The sequence below is a fragment of the Propithecus coquereli genome, unplaced genomic scaffold (genome assembly GCF_000956105.1).
Source record: "Propithecus coquereli isolate 6110/MARCELLA unplaced genomic scaffold, Pcoq_1.0 Scaffold304, whole genome shotgun sequence".
Lineage (NCBI taxonomy): Eukaryota > Metazoa > Chordata > Mammalia > Primates > Indriidae > Propithecus > Propithecus coquereli.
The window spans coordinates 2,570,198-2,595,805 of NW_012148664.1; the positions used below are offsets into that span (position 1 = coordinate 2,570,198).

General features: G+C 43.8%; 1 protein-coding gene across 1 annotated transcript; it reads right to left on the minus strand.

The window, feature by feature from the left end:
• Window positions 1-14,029: 14,029 nt before the first annotated feature.
• Window positions 14,030-21,975, minus strand: MBOAT4 (membrane bound O-acyltransferase domain containing 4). Its single transcript, XM_012649828.1, has 3 exons — window positions 21,772-21,975; window positions 17,726-17,950; window positions 14,030-15,254 (listed from the first exon to the last, which is right to left on the minus strand). The coding sequence occupies exons 1-3, from the start codon at window positions 21,888-21,890 to the stop codon at window positions 14,291-14,293; spliced, it is 1,308 nt and encodes a 435-aa protein (XP_012505282.1). The 5' UTR covers window positions 21,891-21,975; the 3' UTR covers window positions 14,030-14,290.
• Window positions 21,976-25,608: the final 3,633 nt, after the last annotated feature.

The following is a 25,608-nucleotide window of genomic DNA, read 5'->3' on the forward strand; positions in this document are numbered from 1 at the left end:
ACTCCTGAGCTCAAGCAATCCTCCTGCCTCAGCCTCCCGAGTAGCTGGGACCACAGGCACACACCACCACACCTGGCTCATTTTTTTCTATTTTTATTAGAGACAGGGTCTTGCTCTTGCTCAGGCTGGTCAAGAACTCCTGACCTTAAGCAATCCTCCCGCCGCAACCTCCAAGAGTGCTAGGATTACAAGTGTGAGCCACTGTGCCCACCTTAAAAGGCTTTTTTAAAAAAAGTCTAGTTCTTAACTGTATAACCAGAAAATACGAGCTTACAAAAGGAGCACCAGGTAAGGGAGGTGTTACTGTGCTGTGCAGTAGGAGAAGCCTTACAATTAAGTTTTCTACACTGTAATGTAGGAGTTATTCTGAGCTTAAGATACTCATAGACTTTTATCTGATTTCTGGGGTCTTGTATCTCTCTTCACCATTTGTTTTTAGTTACAGAAAGTCTAGGGATGAAGACACATTTACAGTTTATTTTTTTGCAAGAATGCTTTGCTTCCAGTCTCTTGATTATTAAAATCCATTCCTGGGTTTAAGACCATGTACTACATATAGTCACAACAATTCAGATATTAATTGTTAAACTTGTAAATTCCAGTTGGGGGGAAAACAGAGAAAAATCCAAAAACTGTTTCCATGAGTAAGAGTTTATGACCATAAGACATTCCATTTTCAATTATAAGTCTGTTTTCTTATCTGTATTTAGAGACGGTACTAATGGAAGCGGGGGGAATCAGGAATTTTTTTATTTTAGGAGCCAGTAGAATGGCACATAATATGAAAGAGAAGAATTGTAGCAATTTACAACCATAGAAACCATCAAATAGAATAAAATATTAAAGAATAAACGTGAGTATTCCCATATCTATTTGTAAGAGCATTACTATTTAATAATTAAGTTATCTTGATTTGTAGTATGTCTGGCATTTAATATCAGAAGCATCTTTTTCTCTTGGCCGATCAATTTATTTTTTATTATATATCATATAAATAATGTAAAAGTAAGCAAACTTGTTTTAGTTTTTGGAGCCTCCTCGAAATAGGACAGATGTTTTCCTGAAAGCTGGCTTAATTACATCAAACATTTGAGGATTGTTTCTGAAACGGTTTACAACCGAAACAACTTTCTAGAATTAAACTAAGAGAGATGGATTTAATTTGTCATGATCTAAATCATCAACTCCCAAAACATATGTAAAAATTGGCTCTAAAATCTAATTATGAGTATAGCAGTGAAGACAAAGGTGTTAGTCCCTAACAATTAAAAAGAGATGTGTTTAATTTATTTTCGTCATGTTCTAAATCATCAGCTTCCAAAACATATGTAAAAATTGGCTCTAAAATCTAATTATGAGTATAGCAATGAAGACAAACATGTTAGTCCCTAACAATTAAGAAAAAGATGGTTTTCAGCCATACTCCATACTACAAGTTATGTTTGTCATTTACCATTGTAAATGGCCTAGTAATTATTTTCACAGTCCAGTGCTTAATACAGTGGTTTAGAACATATTATTTAAAAAAAAAAAACTCTTTCAGATGTTGAGAAATGTCCAACTAATTAGGTAGAAACTATTTGGTTTACACCTGTGTATTTCACCTCGGCTATGCCACTAAGATAGTTTATGCAGAAATTCTACATCTGGTTCCAGCTTTTTATCTAGAAAACTGCCTTGCTCCCAGTGGCAGTTGTATACTGCTTGACAGCACTCTAGGTACTGTTGGGGGATAGGAAAAAATTAGAACACATGGTTCCTCTCTGAACTAGCAATCTAGGGAGATGAGATAAGACAAAGACACAAAAACATTTCAAAGGAAGCCAATTCTTATCAATGCCAAGAGAGAGGCGAGGACACTCACAGGACAGAAAGCTTTGGGAAGCAAAAGTGAGGTGGAGGGTGATTTTGTGTTCTACTTTGTCAGGTCTTGTGCTGACAAACAGGGTCCTGGGGATGTGAGCATTGCAGCATTCTGGTGTGTCCTTCAGCTTCCTGGGATTTAAGAAGCAGTTGGGGCAGCAGCAATGGTGGTGGAAGCTTCTTGATTCTGACAGCCCCGTCTCTCGATCCCAGATACCATGGAGATGTGAAAAGTGGTGAGATCCAGGCTCTGTGTTAAAGGAATAGCCAAGTAGATCTGCTGATGAGTTATATGGGAGACAGAGTAGAGTCAATGGCAACTGTCAAGTTTTGATCATCCATGTCAGCTGGGTAGGAGTGAAGAAGTAGGAAGAGTTTAAAAAAAAATTAAGTTCTAGACCACATGTCCAAACTATTGGTTCATCATATCCATGTGTTACCTAGAAATATCATGATTTGCATTATTTCAGACTTTTACCAAACAAAGCAATACTATTGAGGCTTGGGACGCTTCACCCTTATAACTATTTTATAAATTCCTTGGGGGTTTGTTTGCATTGTAGCACACATTGTATTATGGTAGTTACATGATGGGCTGTGGAATCAGACCAGCTGACTTCTAGCTCTTTCTTATGCTAGCTGTGTAAACTTAGATGAGTTGTTAAACCTCTGTGTCACATGTCCATGTCTGTAAAGTGAAGATAATAATAGTACCTACCTCATAAAGTGGTTGTGAGGTTTGAGTGTAATATGCAGAGCACTTACAGAGGCAGTGATTGTTAGATATTAACTATTACTCTCAATGTTTCTTACCAGTTTGTATTGCTAAGGAGTTCCCTTTTCTCATAAATGGGTTCTTATTTTAAATCCTTTAAAAACACATTTTGACAATCCAGTCTGTATAGAATATCATGCAGACAGCGGGTCACTCTGTGAGCCTTGCATTATCTTTTGGAAATGCCTTGTTCCTGGTCGTCTATTGCAATACTTCAAGTTAATCGAGAAGGCCTGTTGGTTATGCAGTAATCACTGCCTGACTGCTCTGATATGTGCTTCCAGTGGACCGAGTGCACACGATCCTCCCTACCCTACTCCTGCACGAAACCTTAGAAATGATACACATTAAAAAGAAAAAGGGAAATACTCCAGCAAAGTTAAAACAAGAAGGGGAAGCTTTGGTGAGTCTGAAACTAAGAAATCTCTGAGAAAATGAAAACAGGATCACATTGAAGAGAGAAACTGCACCCTGAAATGCTTGGGAGAAGGCAAGCATGGGAGAATACCACCATCAAAGGTAGGAGCCATGTGCCTAGGAGGTCTGTTATCACTGCAAGTGGTGAAATCCAGGAGCAGAAGGGGTCTTATAGAGGCAACTTCCAGGAGAAGGACTTGGGGTGTCACAGGGGTGTAGCCAAGCCAGCAGGTCTTTGTGCAAGTCCACGTACACACCCTTCCCCATCTCACACCCCATTCTGGGGTGGGGAGAACATGTTCCTGCCATAACAAGGATGAGAAGAGTAAGTCCAGAAGACCAGCCAGCTCAGCAGCATGTCTTTTTCGTCCCTAATGCACAGAAGACACTGTGCCTCTTCCTTTAGTGAGGCCACACAAGCAGGGGCAGCAGGTGGTCTAGCCAGGGCATCTTGGTGCAAAGATGAGTTCCCAGGCAGGGGTCACCAGACAGTTCAGGAATGCCGAATGGAAAAAAACAAATTCCAAGAATTTACAACTGAGGAAACAGTTAATGGAACAAACAGCTCTGTTTCGCAGTTTTAAGTATTGGAGCCATCCTCTGGCCCAGGAAGACCATACCAAGCGTTATACAAAATCAGGCGGATGAGTTTAAAGTTAGAGAACATTTTATATTTTTTGCACCCGAATCCAATTAGGATTCCCCAGAACCAAACCCTGGGCAAACACTTCATTTTGTTTTTCCTTAGAGGCTCTTCATCCTATCAGAGTGGATTTGAGTTAGACACATAGTATAATGTTAATATGGATAAACCTTATTCCACAATGTATTCTCCTTCCTATGACACCCGGTCCTGAGACAATGACCCCCAAACCTGCCATCTGCTTGGGTAGGAAGGGAAAAGCTATACCCAGAATTATACGTCTTCTGTGACGTTTTGGATTCCTACCTAGAATTCTGCATGGCCCATCGTAGACATTTATTCATTCCAACAGACTTTTTAGAACCAGACATGGGGACTACAAAGTAAATAAAAAGGAACGTGGGGTGGGAACCAACAAAAGTGTATCTCTTAAATACTACGTCATATGTACAGAGTTAATGTGTGATTGTAGAGGAAGTGGGCAATAACAGAAAGGAGAGAGGAATGCTTCACAAAATGATTTCTGAGCTTGGTCTCGGATGAGTATAAGTAATCATTCGAGCCCCCAACCTGTGTAACAGTTAATGTTTGATTTTTATGCTGTTCCTCTTCCAGAGGATTTCTGGGAAGCCCAGGAATGTTTACATGTTACGTAGGTTAATCCTAGTTGCTTGCACCTCAGCCAGTCTCTGGCACTGGGGCTGACTTCCACTTTTCTGCAGCCACCTTTTACCATTTCTAACTGCTTTTCCAAGTTACTTTTATCATATTTCCTGCACCCCAACCATGAATAAGACCCTCTCCTTTAATCCTGCAAAGCATATCTAAAATCAGACCAACTTTAAACAAATATTTTACTAAAGGCCTGAGGCAAAATGACAGAAATTACTACGCAACTCCCCCCAACCCAAAAAAAAAAAAAAAAACCACATGTAAAACCAAGTGTTGGACCCACTTGGCTTATACAGTCTGTTGGCCACACATCTGCTTGACAGCTGCCCCAGGTTGGCCTCCTCAGCTCTGACCTGCACCAGGTTGCTGGTACCATTTTACACCTCCCCTAAACAGGAGGGATTCTTAGATGAGGTCCCTCGCGTGAGTCCAGGCCCCACCACCAAAGCAGCATAATCTACAGAAATGCAATTCTGCGCACAAAGAAGACAGGAATCTTCATAATTAAGCAGATCATCTTTTCAACTAATTTAATCTAGAAGGAACATTTTGCTTTACATAGCCAAGAAGCTCATCAAAGTTTTTCTTTTGTTTGACCCCTGAACAAGAGCAGACTGTTATTAAAGATTGATTCAAAAATTATTGATAACTTTAAACAGCGGTTTCTCCTTCTAGCCATCAAGGTATTAAAAATGTCAGGGTCTGATATCAAAACATCCCCACCCCATAGCATTAATTTACCTATTGGAATATTCATTGGTGGTATGGAGTGAGGGTGGGAGAGGATTAAATTCCAATGCTGACAGTTGATGATAGAAGTGGTACCAGAATATGTTGGAAAACCCTCTAATTGAGTCAGGATGGGCTCAATTATGCAGCAGTAGAAACAATTCCCAAATCTCAGGGCTAACAACAACTAAGGTTTATTTCTCACTCACTGCATGTCCATCACAGATTGGCTATGACTCTACTCTTGGGATATTGTCTCAGGAACCTGGGCTGTCAGGAACATTGTCAGTATTTTGGCAGAGACTTGGGAACAAGTGTGGGGACCCACATGGTGGCTCTTAGAACTCCTGCCTGGGGCTAACACACACCATCTCTACTCCCATTTCATTGGCAAGTCATGTGGCCAAGCCTCATCTCAAGATGTGGGGGAAGTAAACTCAACGGGACAGCCTACCACCCTTCTGTTTACCACTCTCCCCCGTTTCTCTCCTGCTCCTAAACCTCATGTCCAGTACTTAACTTTTTTCTGACTTAAATACTCTGGAGCTAGTGTTTGCCATTAGTACTTCCTTTCTCTTCATTTTTCTCCTTTCTCATTTTAAGTCCTCTCCTTTGATGTTTCCTCATCAGCTTTATACTCCATTTCCACCTCCAGGAAAGACTTAGTTCCCCTCCGCTGTTAGGAGCCAATTCTTGAGGCTGAGTTAGGATCAACCGGGAGTGACCACTCAGTGGCCTGATGACTTACTGTCCCATCCTCCCCCTCACAGTCACGTGGAGGAAAATAGTATCAAATCTTTTTTAAAAATTGTTTACTTTTTAAAAATTATTTGCTTGATAAAAGTTACCATCCACACCATTAAACAGGCAAATGGCTAGTTTCAAGAATAATTGCGAATTACATTTTCCTCTTGTATTAAAGTCTTCTTTCCTTTTCTTATAACTTACTTTTCTCATTTAGTATCAAAAAGTCAGTAGTTTTAAAGCACACTGTTGAAAGTATTTTATATACAGGCCTATACCCGAAAAGAGAAAATCCAACTCGTGTAACACCCCAACTCATGAATGTATACTGGTTTCAAAACTTTTAGGGTCTGTTCTGAACGCAGAATGCTCACAGTAACAATGTTATCTGTGGTGGGTACCTGTCTTAGTCTATTGGTGCTGCCATAACAAAATGCCATAGACTGGGTAATTTATAAACCATAGAAGCTTATTTCTTACAGTTCTGGAGGCTGGGAAGTCCAAGATTGAGGTGCCAGCAGGTTTGGTGTCTGCTGAGGGCTGCTCTCTGCTTCCAAGATGGCGCCTTGAACACTGTGTCCTCCAGAGGGGACAAATGCTGTGTCCTCACATGGCAGGAGTGATAAAAGGGCATTTTATAAGGAACCAATCTCATCCATGAGGGCAGAACCCTCATGGTCTAATCACTCCTAACGGCCCCATCTCTTAATACTATTAAATAGCACATTGGCAATTAAGTTTCAACACATGAATTTTGGGGGACATTCAAACCATAGCAGTACTCAAGTACTAATTTGACCCATGGTGTGCTAGTAATACTCTAGACCCAAACCTACAGGAGGGCTCTTGGGGCGAGGGATTAGAATGGAGATACAGACAATTCCCAACTTACGATGGTTCCATTTATGATTTTTCAACTTTACAATGGTGTGAAAGCCATCTGCATTCAGGAGAAACCATACTTTGGGTACCCATACAAAAACATTCTGTTTTTCACTTTCAGTACAGTATTCGATAAATAACATGAGATAGTCAACACTTTATTATAAAATAGACTTTGCGTTAGATGATTTTGCCCAACTGTAGGCTAATGTAAGCACATTTAAGGTAGGCTAGGCTAAGCTATGATGTTCAGTAGGTTAGGTGTATTAAATGGATTTTCAACTTAACGATATTTTCCATTTACAATGGGTTTATCAGGATGTGAGTCCATCATAAGTCAAGGAGCATCTGTACAGGAAGGGATCTGGAGTGGAAGAGGACTGAGAGGTAAAGATTTCCTTTTCTCTTTCTTCTGGAACCTCCTTTCTAATCCCTTTCCTCTAACAAGTGAGATAAATAGGACCAGGAGAACAATGGAGAGGTTAGGAAAATGGGGCAGAGTGGGCAGGAGAATGGAGTTTCCTCCCCATTCCCTCCTGGAAGTGATGAGTCGTGGAGAAAGCCTAGGCCAGAATGAAATTTCCTGACCCACTGTCCTGTCTTTTCCCTCGTTCCTACTCTCCGCATTACCGGGCCACAGATTCAAAGATGAGAAGGTGAAGGGCAGAGGTGGTGGTGGTCCTTTGAACATGAGGATGGAGAGGAAGACAGCGGTGGAGTCAGCAGGAATGCAGTAGAGAGGAGAGAGGGGAGTTCTTGTGTACTTGTCCAAGGAAGGTTAACTTCTCTCAATTTTTTAAATTTCACCATCCCAGCTTCTCAACCTGTATGCTACAAAGGGGTTAAAAGTGTGATATGAAATATCGATCCTTTCAGCCTTGGAATAATCAGACATGGTGGAGGGCTTCTAGTGCCCCTAGACCTGAAGCCCCTGGCCACCAGCAGCCTCAAAGGAGGGAGACTGAGCAGAATTGGGCATGATGGGCATTCTGAGCTCTGTAGCTATGGACTGAAGGGGGTGTTTAGGTGGTGCACGTGCATCTCTAGGGCTGTGTTCAGCATATTGCTGCAGAGCAGCAGTGTATGTTGCTCCCCATGCTTGCTACCTGCGGCAACCACAGAACGTGATGACACCACTGCACTCTAGCCCCGGGCAACAGAGGGAGACCCTATCTCAAAAAAAAAAGAAATGGGAAGGAAATTACCTTTGCTTTTTTCTTCCATCCTGAACACATTCCCTTGAATTCAAATCGTTACCATGAGTGTCACCCGTTAGGAGTCAACGTAATGTTTTTTTCTATGGGGAAATGCAATCTAAGTTCTAAAGAGACAATTTAGAAGCAAAGTTAAGGAAAATATCCCACTAGTAAGATGAGGATGCCAGAAAACACCGCCCCACATGTCTTCCGGCTGGTGGATCCACCTAAGGTACTGGATTTAACACACTCCGATTGACCATGAAACTAAACCAAGGTCACACCTGAATTATATGAATTGCACAAATTCCCTGCAAAGAAAACATACATATATATTTAATTATCTCCATTGTTGTAGCTTAAAAGGTGTTTCTGAAAAAGTAGATGCAGCAAGACCTATTTGTCAAGCGAGACAAAGACACTTCCTTAGAAATAATCTGGCATCTCCAGCTATTGTTATCAATCGTTTCTGGAAATGAGGCCCAAGGCAGATTAATAAGCTGTTGACAGTTATCAGCTGCCAAATATAGGCTAAGAAATTAAACCTATTATTCAGGAAAGAAAGAGTCAGAGAAGTTAATAGTGTTTTCTTAGTACAAGAGAATTACTGTTTACTCTCAGTTTTGTAATGAGCCACAAAAATATCACTTTGTTCTTCTTATACAATAGGAAACAAGTAGAAGAAACATAATAGAAAATGCTAGTTGTTTATAAAGAACTTTAAGCACTGAGCAGATTTTCTTCCATTTCTTTCTCTAAAATTCTTGCCGGATGAATAGAGACAGGTTGGGAGACCTGCTTTACTTTCTCTATTTAATGTGTTGAAAAATTGATAAAGCACTTATACAATCACAATGCCTTCAGTTTTAAAATTAAATACTCTGAAAGGATATTTTTCCACCCTCATTTTGGCACACTAAGAAACGTGGGCCCCAAGGAGGGAATTTCCTGGGCCCCACAGCTGTTCAGTGCTACAGCTGGGACTGAGCCAGACCTGCCTCCCAAAGGGGGCTCCAACTACTTCCCCACAGGGCAGCTTTGTTAACATCAGAATCCGTAGTTATTAGGAAGAAAATGCTAAAGTAGCAATGGCCATTTTACTCTATCATTCCTTTTTTTTTTTTTTTTTGAGACAGAGTCTCACTGTGTTGCCCAGGCTAGAGTGCCGTGGCGTCATCCTAGCTCACAGCAACCTCAAACTCCAGGGCTCAAGCGATCCTCCTGCCTCAGCCTCCCGAGTAACTGGGACTACAGGCATGCGCCACCATGCCCGGCTAATTTTTTCTATATATTTTCAGTTGTCCAATTAATTTCTTTCTAATTTTAGTAGAGACAGGATCTCGCTCTTGCTCAGGCTGGTTTCGAACTCCTGAGCTCAAACAATCCACCCACCTCGGCCTCCCAGAGAGCTAGGATTACAGGCGTGAGCCACCGCGCCCGGCCCTATCGTTTTTTTTGAAATGCTTTGGAAATAGGTGCAGTTGGACATTTAGAAAAAAATTCACATAAAATATAATCACTATCCCTTCACCTCTCAGTGCTGAACTCTGACACTGCAGAGGACCAAGTTTCCTGCACCATCTACCATGTTATAAAACTGTCAAGAAGCCTCTGTTGTAAGTGATTCGAATGTACCATCTACTAGTTGGCATTTTAATCAGGATAATTACTAGGGATTCCAGTTGGTCGTTGCAACGCCTATAATCTATTGGTCTTTGCGGTGTTCCTGTGAATACAGTGGTCAAATCACTTCTTGCACACCCACTGAAACTGCTTCGTCATCAACATGCTGCTCATTGCTTCCCCTTTCACCCAGGCTTGGCAGGCTAGCTGACAGGGCATTTCAGGTGACCAGAGGGAGGGCTCATTGCCTGCAGGAGGGAGATGATACAAGCTGAGTCGAATCCTCTGGGCAGAGGTGGAACGTGGCCTTGTTAAGGAAAATAAAATCTCAAGACCCGCTCTCCCAACTCCTTATGCAAAACGAAAGATCCAGCCTTGAGGCTGAGTCATGCAACACCCCCTCCCAAATGAATAGCTCTTCCTAACATGGATTAGCCAGAGCCCTACGGAAAAGTAAAGGACCTCAGGCCTCATGATCATTCATAAGGCAATTCTTTGCTGGCCTCCCATAAATAAGGACATGCAAATTATAACTTTGCATCTGCAGGCTAAGCCTAGCTCCTAAAACTAAAGTCTGTTCAACTACACACTAATGACGTTAATTCCAAGCTTATCCTCCCAGGTACAGAACAGAGACGAGACAAGATCAATCATTCTTCCACCCACCTGGGGACATCTACATAATGATTCTTCCTTTGCTTCCTTTTCTCTTCAAACATTCACCTTGTCATATGTAAAATGCAGATTTCCTGAGCACTAACTACAGTCTCACAAGAACGTAACAATTTGTCTTACTGTCTACTTGCTCCTCTTCCTACATTCTCTTCCCCCAACTCCTGTTTAAGAAAATGTATAAATACGAAACCTCCTAAAAACTTCTTTGGAAAAAACAGTAACAGATACATCTGTGGCTTGTCCTTCTCCCAGATGTGCCCTAAAGCTGGCTTAATAAACCTCGATTGACTGAGATCCTTTCCTCAATCACTCATTTTGGGCTGTCATAGCCTAGGATCAATAGGCTCTGCTACACCGTATAGCCTAGGTGCGTAGTAGGCTATACTGTCTAGGTACACACACCATGATGTTTGCCCAGCAACAAAATCACCTACGATGCGTTGCTCAGAACATATCCCTATTGTTAAGTGAGACATGACTATACCACTCATTAGGCCCCACCTCCCAACACTGCTGCATTGGGGATTAAGTTTCTAACACATGAACTTTGGGGGACACACCCAAACCATAGCAACCTCCTTTTCCAAATTCTCATGGAATTGATGAATCCGCAGGCAGAATGTGTATCAGTGAAGTCTTCCTGTGGTTTGTGGGTAGAAAAAGCCAAGGCTGGATTGTCTTCTTTGGAGAAGCCTAACAACAGGAGTGGAAGCTAGACCTGGGATGCCCATTAGAGCCACTGGCTGCCTGTTGGTCTTGGCGGCTGCCAACAGGTTAAGAAGGAGGCCAGTACAACTTAGTCGCTGCCTGTGTGTCAGAAGGATGGGGCTGTGCTATGAGGGCAGCTTATCCAAAATAACAGGTCAATAGATGACCTGAAGTTTTCACAAAGCAGTTCCTAGGCAATGCTGTGATATCTACAGTTCCTTGCTGCTCTTAGTAAGGCAAATGTAGCTTTCTGTTAAACATTTTCTTTTTTTTTTTTTAATTTTTATTTTTTAGAGACAGGGTCTTACTCTGTTGTCCAGCCTGAAATGCAGTGGCTCAATCATAGCTCACTGCAACTTTCAACTCCTGGGCTCAAGCGATCCTCCTGCCTCAGCCTCCTGAGTAGCTGGGACTACAGGCATACACCACCAAGCCCAGCTAATTTTTCTTATTTTTTTGTAGAGACAGGGATCTTGCTATGTTGCCTAGGGTGGTCTCGAACCCCTGGCCTCAAGCGATCCTCCTGCCTTGGCCTCCTAAAGTGCTGGGACTACAGATGTGAACCACTGCACCCGGCCAACATTTTCTAATTAAACTTTGCCAACATTCTGAACTTGTTGGTTTTCATGGCTTAGCTTACTCCCCTCTCAGGGATTTCTTAATCACTAGACTCTCAGATAATATTTTCAAACAAACAGATTAAGTCCCCTGGGGGTCTGAAAGAGCTGCCAAACCCTTCGGAATGATTTGGTTGATTAAAGTGGGAGGCCGGGGGCCAGGAGGTGTGTGTCCACTGCGTACTGTTTCCACGGGCTACTCAGATCTAGCGCTTGGTCCACAGAATCGAATTCACTATGTAGGTCTGCTGCCTGCAGGACAGAGGCTGCTGGCCTCTTCCTTGCATTTGTCAGGATGGACATGATTTGTTGAAATACTATTCTGCTTGGGCCAACGAATGCGCCAGAACCAGACAGAAAGCAGGGGTAACCTGGGGACCACTTCTAGGTCAAGCAAGAGAAGGAAAACATCAAATCCAGTTCTGCAAGCAAGATCAGAGCAAATTAACAAGAGAAGTTAATAAGCAGGTGCTACCCGTCATGTGGCAAGGAAATTCGGGAGGCAATGGGCAGGGTCTTGGGAGTGACAAAAGCGCAGGGAAACTAACATTATCAAATGCAGAGGGAGCTGGGGCAGGGGAAGGTTAAGTCCTAACAAAAGGAATGGGACTGACAGGAGACACCTCCTCTCCGTGTCCCACCCATCTTAGATCCAAGCTCTCTTCTGTGTAGAAAGATGGCTCCCAGCCTACATCTCTGGCTCTGCCATTTTCCCTTAGATCAATTCCCTCAAATCACACTGTCGTTTATACTGTCCAGCAGAATGAATCACTCCCTATAGGATGCAAACAGAAAGGGAAGGAAACAGACTTCCTGCTTTGACCAGTCAGAGGAGTAGAAATTACCCCCGGCCATCAACGGGGAGACAGATTTAGAGGCCAGATTGCATTTTAAAAGGCTTTATTAACCAACTTCTTAAAATTTAACATTTCGTCATAAGCATTTCCCTAATCATCAAAAGTACTCACTTAAAAAATTATTGACATGGAACATACATACAGAAACTTGTACACATCTTCAGTGTACATCTGGATGGATTTCCATAAATGGAACACACCCATATAAATAGCTCCCCAGAAGCACCTCTATAAAAAGCACTCGTTTCTAATAGCTCTGTAATAGTCGATCATAATTTGCTTAACTATTTTCCTAACTGTTGAACATCTTTTTCCTATAATAAATAATGCTGCCATGATTATAGCTCCAAATTTCCTGCCGACGTACAATACCTCCGCCACCCCCACCCCACTGGCCTCTCTGGTAGTCAAGGATGGTCATTTCAGTGACATGTTTGTAATGGCCTTGATGTCCCTTAACATCCTCTTTTTACTATTCCCAACTCTGGAAAACCCCGTCTGTCCACCCTGTCTCCTCTGAGCTATTGAGAATGGTGAGAGAAAGGACACAGCCATTCTGGTTAAGGCCACACAAATTCACGTCCTCTCTGTTCATCAGGGCCCTCGCTGCTGGCTGTGTTTCCTCCTGTGTGCTAAGACTGGGCTTGTTTGTTGGTTTGTTTATTTGCCTTAATGTCAGTTAGTGATATGGACCTACAATTTTCTAAGTGATCTGTAACTTCTCACCTTTGCATTCTCTTTGTAAGGTTTTAAAGATTAAAAGCTGATTTGCAATTTTACATTTGGAAAAGGATGAAAGGATTGGTTTGGAATACTCAGCAAACTTAGATTGTTGTACGATGCTTCGGTGGTGAGTCGGCATATGGTTTTAAATAGTACGCAAATAAACATTTTTAATTTGAATAAGTGTGTGTTTCTTTTAGTTAGTACTAGAATAAAGTATAATTAGTACACCAAAGGGTATCAATGCCATTGCTTCGAAGGAGGGTAAGCTTTAAAAAGTAAGCGGAATTAAAGTTGATTAAAGAAAAATGGTAATTATAAAATAGCACAGGTGACCGGAAAAGGTGGCAAAACTTTCAAAGTGCCAGTTAAATGACATTGCTTCAGTACAACTTGGAGGTCCTGATACCTTTCTCTCGGTGTATTTTAAATCCTAACAGAGGAAGAAACAGAGGCAGTTATTTAGGATAAGCCAAGAAAAAGGAATCCTACCTACCCTCGAAGTTATACCAAAACAGTGTTTACTTCCTGTTATTGGTCTCTTTGCAAGACATATTTCATGAGTCCGTTTTGTATTTAACTATTATGTAAGTAGTTATCAAGTCTTAGGTGGATTTTCAGTTTGCTAACGTATCTCTGAGAATAATGTCAGCCTTTCCATTTTTAGACCAAATTTTTCAAATTTCCAAATTTGAGCCAAATTTTTCAAACTTATGGACTGGGGATGAGTCTTCAGTTCATGTAACAAACCAATCTGATGACATGATTTAGGTTTTGTTTCGTTTTTGTCTTTATGTTGCTAAAGTTCACGTTCTGGGATCAAGTAGGCCAACTGGACACTCAATTTTGGGGTGTTCATGTATACACCGTTTGCCATTTGGTCCACAGTACCTTATGTTTTTATCTATTGCTTTATTTAATCCTTGCTTCCACACCTAGATTGTAAACCCTAAGGGAAGAAACCATGTCTTTTTCTTTTTTGTATCTTCAGTACCAGCAAAATAGCTTGTTAAAGCAGACACACAGATTTCTACGGCAATTCATCAGGTATATCCATCCAATCCTTTATTATGGAAAAGTTCAAACACACACGTTATCAACGCACCATCTGGCACTTTCTAAACTCTATTTCACCGTTGTAGAAGATGAAAGCTGGGGGAAAGATGTCAGTTAAATTCGTGCTTTCTCTTTGCTAATAGAAAAAGCAGAACACAGTACGTCATGGGAAAGATGCTGTTGTATGAGTTCCACAGCAGCCAGAGGGAAGAAGGGCTCCTGACCTCCACAGCCAGCATTATGTAGGCAATGATCAGCTGTGTGTGGGCCCAGGTGAGGGTCCTATAGAGCAGCCTCATTGGCCAGGATTTGATAAACAAATTGGCAAAGGCATGAATCAGGTAGTCAGCTTTCACCATCACAGCCCAGCAAAGGAAACCGAACACCTGTCCTGGATGGAGTCCATGCCACCAGGCAGAGAAGGCAAATGTCTGCAACAGTGGCCAGATCCTGCTGTGCTGGAACACGAGCCGTCGGAGCCACCGGGCTGTGCTTTGGTTCCACTTTCTCGTGAACAGGGATATCCTGTGGGTTGTTTCCAGTGTCCAGATGTCTGCATCGGGGACATATCCCTCCTCCCCAGGGCTCTGACCAGACTCAGACCCGAAGCCTGCTGCATGGAGGACAGAGTCATCCAGGATCCACTGGGAGTAGTAGGTGAGTTTGAAGAGCCCGGCTGTGGCCCACATGACATAGACACACTCAAGCTGCCGGCAATCGGTCAGTCCCGCTCCTGCACCCACCACCCTCCACATGCCCGCCTTGAGGCACTCTAGTCCTAGAATCTGCACAGCCCTCCAGGTCAGAGCCCAGAAAGAGTGCCTGGGACACAAAGAGCTGGACCCTTGAACACGAGCCTGAAATCGCTGGAAGGAACACAAAGGGCCTCCCAGGAGAGCAGGGAAAAAGAGCAAGTAGCTGAAATAGGGCAGTGCCTTACCCAGATGCTCAGACAGAGAGCTCCTGCTCTCGATGCCTCCTGATGTTGCCTCCACTTTCCCCTCGCAAATGTCCAGTGAGAGGGACGTGACCCTCTGGGTCAAGAGCATGACGGAAGAAAGAGTGATGGAGAACCTGAAAGAGAATTTTTTTTTTTATGTAAAAACACTCCGTATTTATTCTCTCTCTCCCTTTCCAGCCTGTCACACACGACCCCACAGGAAATAGCTTCCTCTGTTGAGTTAAGATCAATCTGATGGCCTGCAATGCCCCACAAAGACTCCTGGATTAATTCAGAACCACTCACTATTCCGGAGTGAAAGTTGTCAGAATCAATATGGAATCACTTGTGTTAAAAAACCAAACCAAACCAAACCAAACCAAAAAAACCCTGAAAAATACAGCCAGGAAAGGAAGGCCGTGAAAAGAGATTTCTTATATGCCTGATAACAAAAACTATCACGAAAGACCAAAAACTACAACCTTGCACAAAATATATTTCTGCGTGGACATCTGCTCAGCAACTGCCTGTCCAACCTCAGACTTGTTACCCTTGTTAATGATCTTGGTAGCCAAGGATAATCATTGCAAAACAATTATGTATTCCTCCTCATTTTTCCTTTAAAAACCTTTGTCTTCCTTTACCTCCCTGAATACGTGACGTAGTTCACTATGGCACATGTCATTCCCATAGCAATCCCTTATTCCCAAATAAACGTCATTTTCTTTTAGAGAGCCTTTCTGTTTGTCATTTAGTTTGACACCAGACAGCATCAAGCCGGTGGGGAAGTTAATCATTAGTCAGAGATGCAAGTAAGAGAATGACAAGGAATACTGTGGAGAAATATTGGATCCTAATATTTCCAAGAGTGGCTTATGAAGATTGGAATCAGGGACTTGGGAGAAGTTTGCCACAGAGGAGACAAAAACTGAGTAATGAAAAGATTATAGGGAGTGGAAGATTTTAAATAGGAACCAGACCCTGCCTGCAAGATTCTGCTTGTGCTGAGGAACGGATGAGGGTGTATGCTGAGTCACTAGCAATTCGAGGTGTGTTCTCAACCAATCCCCTGAACTCTTACTGCTTCACCATCGAAGATGCTGCTGGCAAGATTACTGAGGACAATGAATGAAAATCACAGTGACACACTCTACAAGCAGGAACGCTGTCCTGTGGAGAGAAAACAGCGCTGCTTCCCAGCCACTGCTGTTTCTGTCTGCGTGTCTGAAGATGTAAGGAAAACTGACCACCTCGCTTGACTTATCCTAACAGAAAGCATGGCAGGCTCCAAATGCCACCAACCCCTGCTAACTCATCTTCTGTTAGGGGCTGAATGTGTCCCCCCAAAATTCGTATGTTAAAAATCTAACACCCGGTCCCTCAGAATGTGACTGTATTTGGAGATAGGGCCTTCACAGAGGTGATTAAAATGAGGCCATAGGGTGGGCCCTAATCTGATATGACTGCTGTCTTATACGAAGAGATTAGGGCACAGACAGGCAGGGAGGGAAGACTCTGTGAAGACACAGGGAGAAGATGGCCAGCTACAAGCCAAGGAGGGCTGCCTCAGAACTCCACCCTTCATCTTGGACTTCCAGCCTCCAGAAGTGTGAGGAAATGAGTTTCTGTCGTTCAAGCCACCCAGCCTGTGGTGCTATGCCGTGGCAGCCCTCGCTGAGTAACACCCTCCCCATGGCAGGCCTGGCTCAGCCTTCCTCCCATCCAGCCGGATCCTGCACAACTTGCCCTTCCAGCCGCATCAGGCCCCGGTTCCTACTGAAATCCTGATTCACCGCATCCCGTTCCGTACCTCCCACGCCCCACCCACCTGCCATCTTGCCTCTTCCTCAGAGAAGCAAGTCTGAAGCCTTTGGTGAAAACAGTCATAATAAAAAAAGAAAAGGACTCTGGGTGTGGTCAGGATGGCAAAGCAGGTGAGCCAATGGCAGGCTAGAACCGGACAGGTGACCCATCTAGCATGGTCCCAGCCTTTGTTCTCTGCGTGACCATGGACCCATGCCAACTGTGCTAGCCAGAGATGCCAGGAACATTAGGCCTCAAGATCATAAAGATGTGTTTCCCCCTAATCTTGGTGACCTCAGTGACTCATGACAACACTTCCCTAGACTGTAATTAGCTCTCGATTTTTGTTTTCTAGCTGGGGTGACTGCCAGTGTTCCAGAAGGACAGGAACAGCTGAGTCTGAATGAAGATAAAACTCTGACACAGCAGCTGCCCGTCTCTGCGGCAGCCACAAGGGTCTCCTGCCTCACCCTCCCACTCAGGCACAATGACAATCCCAGCTAAGTGCCAGACACACTGTTGTGCAGGCAACACGTGGTAGCAATGAATAGTCACAGAGTCGCATTTAATATTCTTTCCAACATTCACAACAGTCTGGCAAGATAGGTATCGTTACCCCCTTATTTTTTTCCCAGAAAAAGAAACTGAGTCAGGGAGCGGTGAAAGGACTTGCTCAAGGTCACACTGCTCAAATGTGGAAGAATTAGGGTTCAAACTCAACACCCAGGTTCTCTCCACTGCCACTATGGTAGAAGCAAACCCCTGGTCGGCTCAGCACAACCAAGCAAACAGGCCGCGTTACCTCATGGAAGGGGGCTCTTGCAGATAATACTCCGTGTAGTGCAGCCCCAGGTGACACAGGGTCTGCCAGCTCATCTGGAAGAAGAAAGCCCACCTGTGGACTTCCTGTGGGCCGAGGGAGCAGAGGAGAGCCACGGCGCAGAGAGCAGGGATGAAGACAAGTGCCGCATAGGGACCCATGGCAGCCAAGGCCAGGGCACCTCCCCCAGCCAGGAGGAAGAGGTACCTGCAGGAGAAAGGACAGCCTGGTGAAACTAAGTTAGCATAGTGTGGCAAATGAATCACTTCAGATGTCATTCTAGGAACCCACTCGAGGTAGGCCCCACAGAACACCTAATGGCGCCATGTTGTCAGCTCTCTGAGACTTTCTTGCTGTTCTTCTGAAGAAAAGAATTGTGGAAGAATGAGCCAGGGTCAGTTTGTAAACTTTACCTCAGGAGACAAATCTTGGTTCTGGCCTTAGTGACCATGGGAACCTCTCTCTCTTTGACACCCACCATTCAGGTGATTCCCGCCTAGGGTATTACACCGCCCGCCCTTGGCGAGCCTGGAAGGCTTGGTAGCAGGGACGTCTTTGAAATGGACTGGTGTGTTGTTTGCCCGACAGTCATGTGAGCCTAGTGTGAAGGATCTAGTAGAGCTCTCCAGACATCCTCTCGTGGAAACGGATGAGCGCCTTTCCTTTCCACAAGGCTGTCCTGCCCTGAAGCTTCCAGAGAGTGAGGGAGAAAAAGACTCAATGCCCCCTTCACAAGTGTTTGAAAACCCAAATAGAAAATCTTTCCATCCATCCTTCATCCTGGAGAGCACATTTTAAGATCTTGTGAGTTGGCCGGGCGCGGTGGCTCACGCCTGTAATCCTAGCACTCTGGGAGGCCAGAGGTGGGTGGATGGCTCAAGGTCAGGAGTTCGAGACCAGCCTGAGCAAGAGTGAGACCCCGTCTCTACTAAAAATAGAAAGAAATGATCTGGACAACTAAAAATATCTATATGTAGAAAAAATTAGCCAGGCATGGTGGCACATGCCTGTAGTCCCAGCTACTCGGGAGGCTGAGGCAGAAGGATCGCTTGAGCCCAGGAGTTTGAGGTTGCTGTGAGCTAGGCTAATGCCATGGCACTCACTCTAGCCCAGGCAACAAAGCGAGACTGTCTCAAAAAAAAAAAAAAAAAAGATCTTGTGAGTTAGTGTTATGGCTTTTTTAAAAAAAGTGTTTACAGTTTATTAATCCTCTTGTGAAAAATCTGCACAGTCACTGCAGATAAAGTCACTGCAGCACCTTTACCCCTTTTTGCCAGCGCCAACACTGGCCTTTGGGGGCCTCCTGACTCTCTTCATCGTGTCTTTGTGTTCCTTCCCCCGTTTTCTCAAGGTCTTTTCCTTCTCCTACAGGCCACGTCTTGCACGTCTACGCTTGGGTTCATTTTTCTTTGTCTAAATCAAGGAATCATAAATCTTGCCAGTTGTCTTGCCACCACCAAGACAGGGTCAGAATCCAAATACAAAGATGACATCTGGTGTGGTCTTGTACATTTGGCTGATTTTCCCCAAATTTCTTTCTTAGTCCTGTTGCCTTCCCAGGGCGAAGGACGCCCATGACCATTTGTTCCCACTGAGGTAGCTGGTTGATTATGATTGATTATGAACTTCCCGGTCCCGATAGCTGCTTCACCATAGTAGTCGATCCTCAGACAGACAGGCAGGAAAAGAGCAGTGTTTTTTTCTTTTTTTTATTGTTATAAAACACCCACATGGATGAAGTGGTGTGTGGATCATGCCTCCCTCAGAAGCATGAGGATCTGCAGAGGGAGGCCTGGGAGAGTTCACATTCTTCTTTCTGCGTTACGTGGAGGTTTGTTTGGTTTTTTAATTGGTGCCAAATTAATAAAGCTGAATGAAGCAGTCAGAGAAAGTGTGAAACAGGGACTGACTGGTCAGTGACAGGGAAAGTGAGTCAGGGAGGCCTAGATTTCTCTACCAACTCAGAACCTGGAAACCCCATCATAGGGAGAAAGTGTATCAGGACTCCAGGGCACAGTACCAGGCACAGGTTGGTAAGAATCACTTTCTTTCTGGGGGGACAGCAGTAGGCACTTCAGTGTGCGTGGCTTTATTACTACCCAAAAGCCCTGGGCTATTCCTGCGCTTTTCTTTTAGCCTATGTTTGGGGTGACTCCCCTCAACAACACCCCAATGAACACTGCGGTCCAAGCCTTCGCTTCCCTGCTATGGGAAAATAAAAGGGAACACTTAACACATTGACTGCCACACCAGAAAATTTTTTGCCTTGGGGCCACGGTGTTTTATTACAAAAATGAAATAAAAACTTTGAAAACAAAATGGTCCTTTCTAATTTAATGAAAAATTTGTTATTTTTTTATTGTTTTCTGTGCATGAGTTATATGCAACTTGAAAAATAGTTCAGACAGCTCCCAAAGTAAAGATGTGTGAGATATACATGCTTCACCAGGCCCCGGGTTCAAAACTAGCGTGAGTTAAATACAACTCACATGGCAGCTCATGTGTTCAAGTCCTCACACAGCGGAAATAGAAGCTTGAGCAACCCTCCCACCCAGAGAGGATCTATAAACATTAAAATGTCTACACCTGTACCATGTACGATGTATGATTTATCGATTGCTTCCTTCATTCTAGGCATTGTGCTAATGATCCTTTACAAGAAATATCTTTATTTAATCCTTAAAATAACCCCATAAGATAGGCATTACTGTCTCCATGTTACAGATCAAGACAGGGAACTTCAAAGGAAGTTTATTCACATACACAAGGACACTCTGTTTAGCGAGGGAGTTAGGACTCACCAGGCTGAATCCAAAGTGAACAATCTTAACCCTATAGTAACTCTATGGGGATTAACCCTTATTTTTCCACTTGTTTTGTGATTCTTTCTCAATAGGAAACTTCTTTACAACTATTCCCCATCTCCCATAAATGAAGGTAAGGGAGTCAGCCAATTGTGAACATGTGATAACAAGCCACAGTTTAATTAAACTCAGCAATCCTAACTGATTGTTAGATACAGCTAGATTTTATTTAAGAAGCCCCAATATATAAAAAACCCTAATTCCCCAAATAAGTGAATTACGAGGAAGTGGCCCTCTAGCAACAGATTTTCACTTTACAAAAGGATATTCCGCAAAATCTTTTTAAAAATAGGGCCTGTCTCTAATGTATTGAGGTTATTTGATGCTAAAAAAAAATTATAATCAAGTTATCAAATTTCTAGTAACAACAATTTTTGAAGCCCAAACTGAGATATAGCTAATCTAACAAGATTCATTTGACTTATTTCTCTGAGAAATCATACAAAGGGATTTTAAAAATCACATTTAGTTATAAATATAACATATTGATGTAAATTTATATAAAACTTAATTTTTTTATTGAAAATGATACAATTCCATGAAATCAGGACTATTCGAGAATATATGGGATATATAGTTGGCATAGACATACCCACTTGGGGAATTCCTATACCATTATAACAATCATCTCTCCCTGGAGTTTATTTTCATCAGTTTGCCTTTTTTTTTTTTCTTTGCCTTTTTTTTGTTTTTTTTAGAGGCCGGGTCTTGCTCTGTCACCCAGGCTACAGCGCAGTGGCCCAATCATAGCTCACTACAGCCTCAAACTCCTGGCCTCAAGTGATCTTCCTGCCTCAGCTTCCCAAGTACCTGAGATTACAGGCATGCACCACCACACCCAGCAAATTTTTTAATTTTTTGTAGAGATGGAGTCTTGCTATGTTGCCCAGCTGGTCTCAAACTCCTGACCTCAAGCAATCCCCCATTTGCCATTTAATGTGAACCTATCAAACTTTGAGTCCATGCAGACATGATGTCCATTTCCAGTTCAGTCTTATTCTATCATATATAATCATTAGCAAGCAATCCATAATCAGCAGCAGTGATACTAAGTTTAAAATAAGTGCAGTTAATATGTGGCCTTCACATCTGTAATCCACTCTGTGCTTTTTGCCCTCCTGTAGTATTTCTAGATGTAAGAGCAAAATTGGCCATCCAGCCTACCTGGCACAAGTGGAAAATGAATCCTTCCTGCAGAGATAATTAAACAGAAGTGCAAAAGGAAACGCAGCCCCCTGATAAAGTGACAGAGGATGGATGAAGAACAGCTGAAGCCAATCCATGAGGAACTAGAACAAAAGATACTGTCCCTTCCAGAGTCCTTAACTGCTGCCTTCCTGCAGGAGAAATCTCAGCCAGACTCTCTCTGGGCTTTTTATTTGGTTTCAGAGGGCCTGGGTGAGGAAAAGGCAAACAAAAGCATAGGAGATAAGCGGTATAAAAGTTGGCTTTCTGATAAAGATAACTGCACTATGGAAACCAAAACACATTTTGGTGTTATATTAATAATGACATCTACTAAAAACATTGCTTTCAAAAGTTTAGCTTACATAGGACATTATTTGCCTTTCCAGGCATCATACTGTCATATTTTCTTCACTAAGTTAATGAAAAATCTTATTTTCCAGTTGTGGACGGACAACTCCCTGGACTGGGGAGGGGGAACAGGAATGTGAACAGGAGGGAGGAAAGTTCTTAAAACAAAAACCAAGGTTTCCCTTCCTCACCACCACTCCCTTCCTTATGCTTTCTTTTTTCATATCAGCACCCCTTATATATCTATTTCTCCATTCATTTATTGCCTGCCCCCTACTACAATGTGACCCCTATAAGTGAAGGACTTTGTTTACTGCTATATGCCCAGCACATAGAACAGTGCCGTGCACACAACACACTATATACTCAATCAACTGGATCTAGCCCAGAAATAGGTTATGGAAGTACTCTGGATTTTAAGAGGAATGGGAAATAAAATAACTGGATTTGGCTTTTAAAGGATGATTCTGACTACAAGAGAATGACTTGCATTGGGGTTCTGGGCCGGAGGATGGGGGCATTATTTTAGAGGTCAAAGACAGAAGGAGCAGCGACAGGAGTGAGACATGCTGGCTGGGATCAGGCTAGAGACATGGTGGAGTTACAAACAGTGTAAAGTGGCAGCCTGAGGCCCTAGAGCTAGAGCCGGCAAAACTTGCAGGTCAATTATTGCATGCAGCGGTGAGGAGTGCCAGGGATGACTCCCGAGTGCCCGGCTTGAGCGACTGGGCAAATGGTAGATTATTTTACTGAAATGGGGCTCGAAGGAGCACCTGGTGAGAAGGAGGGCTTGAGCATTAATGGAAAGCTCTGTTCTGGACAGTTTAGGTAAGACTTTGAGGCATCCAAGCGGAGACATCAAGTAGTCAATCGAGTATCAGTTTGAAGCTCGGCAGAGAGGACAGAACTAGAGATATTAATTTGAGAGAAAGCGAACAGGTGGAGGGCACTTAACCTGTGGGAAGGATGAGCCCATACAGGATAAAAGGGACAAGGCCTAGCAGGAGGAGCCCCGACGTATAGAGGGAGGATGTCCCTTTTCAGGGACATTTGGAAGGTCGAAGGAACTCTAGCAGGGCGGGATCACGAGTACCGAAGAGAGAGGGTAAAAGGAAGTCATAATGATGCACGTTGGCTTGCGACAAACAGCTGTTTTAAATTCGGGTCTATGGACCCCTGGATAGGTCTGAAATCCGCGGGTGGTCACGCAAGCAACCCGCACGCACCACGAACAGATAAACTGGAGTGGCCGCGAGCCTCCCACCCCTCCGCTCGCGGGCCACGCCCCCAAGGGCCCGGCCACCCGAGGCTCCGCCCCCAACCCTGCCAGGCTTTCCAGTCGCGTATAGAAATCATCGCTCTATCCAGGCCGCGGTGTCGATCTCGGCTCCCATTGGAGACCGGGCGGTACCATGGCGGAGAAGACTCAGAAGAGGTGGGTCTGCTGCTTGAGAAACGCCTGTTCTCTATTCTCCACAGGGCTGGAACCGGTTCCTGGTCGCCAATGGTGGGGACTGGGAGGGTGTCTCATCCCGGGCTCTCGGGCTGATGGTACCTAAAGCCCAGACCAGGAGTCCGCTGAGGGAGGAGGCGACGGAGTGGGGGTGGGGAGGGCTGAGAAGGGACGCGGAATCGGTGCCTGGAAGGTTTTTGTTCTTTCCTGTCGCCATCCTTCCTCCGCACACGCCTGCGCAGAAGGGGTCACCGGGCGCGGCTGCGGGGGAAGAATGACGTCGGCCCCTTCCTGGGGCCCACCGGGAGGCCGCGCCCCTTCTAGCCCTGGGTCTGCAGTTGTTGGCGCGCTGTGCGCGATGGCCTGCGCTGGATTCTCTGCTGGCTGTGCGAGACACCCACGCTAGTGCTGGCCGCGCCGCGGTCCCCTCTTATCTCTCGTGGGCGACGTGTGCAAACTGATGCAGGTCGTTCGTCACAAAAGGGGGCCGCGCCTACCCTAGAACTGTCATGTTCTGCCCGGTGTGAGGTCAGGAACTGTGGCTTCTTGTCCAGCAGTCTTCATCGCTGGGGACTGTTGGTGGAAAGAAAAAGGCTTGGATGAGAGAAATGCATAAGTAAAGCGGTGCTGAGCACCCTGTGCTGGCTTTTCTTTTTCTTCTTTTTCTCTAAGAGACGGTCTTGCTCTGTCGCCTAGGCTAGTGTGCAGTGGTGTGATCATAGCTTACGCAACCTCACACTCCTGGGCTCAAGCGATCCTCCATGCCTCAGCCGAGTAGCTGGGATCACAGGCGCGCACCACCGTGCCTGGCTAATTTTTTTAATCCATTTTTTTGTAGAGACAGGGGTCTCGCTCTCAGGCTGGTCTCCAACTCCAGGGTTCAAGCAATCCTCCCGCCTCGGTGCTGGCTCTGTTTGACAAAGAAAACCAACATCGTTTATGAGGCCATAAATTAAAATGTAGGTTTTTTTTCTGTTTAAGCAGGCAATCTGTAATCTGTTTTCATCAGCTAAACAGGAACAGATGTATTATAAACATTATGTACAATGCGTAGTAACATACAGTGAAGATGAAGGTATTGTTAATATTTTAATAGGTCAGAAGTGAACTCTTCTCCCAGCTGTCTTGCTCCCTGCTTCGAGGTGCAGTGGAGTCGACGCGGAGATGTTGGAACCACAGTTTAGTTGGTCTAGTTGGGAATGATCTCTGCCTCACTGAGAAGTGTGCTGATTGTGACACAGACGCTACCTGGGAGATCGCTCCCTTGGGCATAAAACTGACGGCAGGAGGCACGTGTGAGTCTTTCCCAGTCTGTTGCCCAGGACAAATTAAATGTGAGATGGTCTTTTCAAAATGAGGAGCCTGAGGGAATGGAAAATTGCAATGAAAAATAAGGTCTAAAACAAGAGACATTTTAGAGAGGCTAATTTATTTGACCAAGGCTTAATAAAATTGCCTATTTTAACACAAAAACCCACTGAAATGAAAAGTATCAGAGAAATGGCATTTACAAATGGTGGTACATTCAAGGATAGCATCATTCAGTTATCACAGGAAAAATATCTAGAGTGACGAGATGTTTTCAGGAAACTTTCAACTAACAGAAGAGATGATTGATTTCAGGACAGTGATGCCCCAGGAATGAACTTTGCTTTAAGAAATTTCTAGTCTCTGAATTTTGGTTCCTTCATCTATAAAATGAGAGGGTTGAACCAAATGATTTTCTGCTTTGTTATTCTGCTCCATTTTACTAAAGTTTTTCTTTCTTCTCTGACTCAGTATGAAGGTTACATATTTTCATGACTTCAGCAGAATGACTCTTGATGGGCCATGTAACCCAGAAGGGTCATTGGTAGGATTTCATTAATTTATGCCTTGTAGAAGTCATTTCCTGTCAAAATGATGGAAATAAGGTAGCTGTGTCTGATCTTGCAACCATTTCTTGAAGATAGACCTAGGAATTATTCATTTTTTCTGTTTAATACGTTTTATTTGTTTGTTTTTGAGACAGG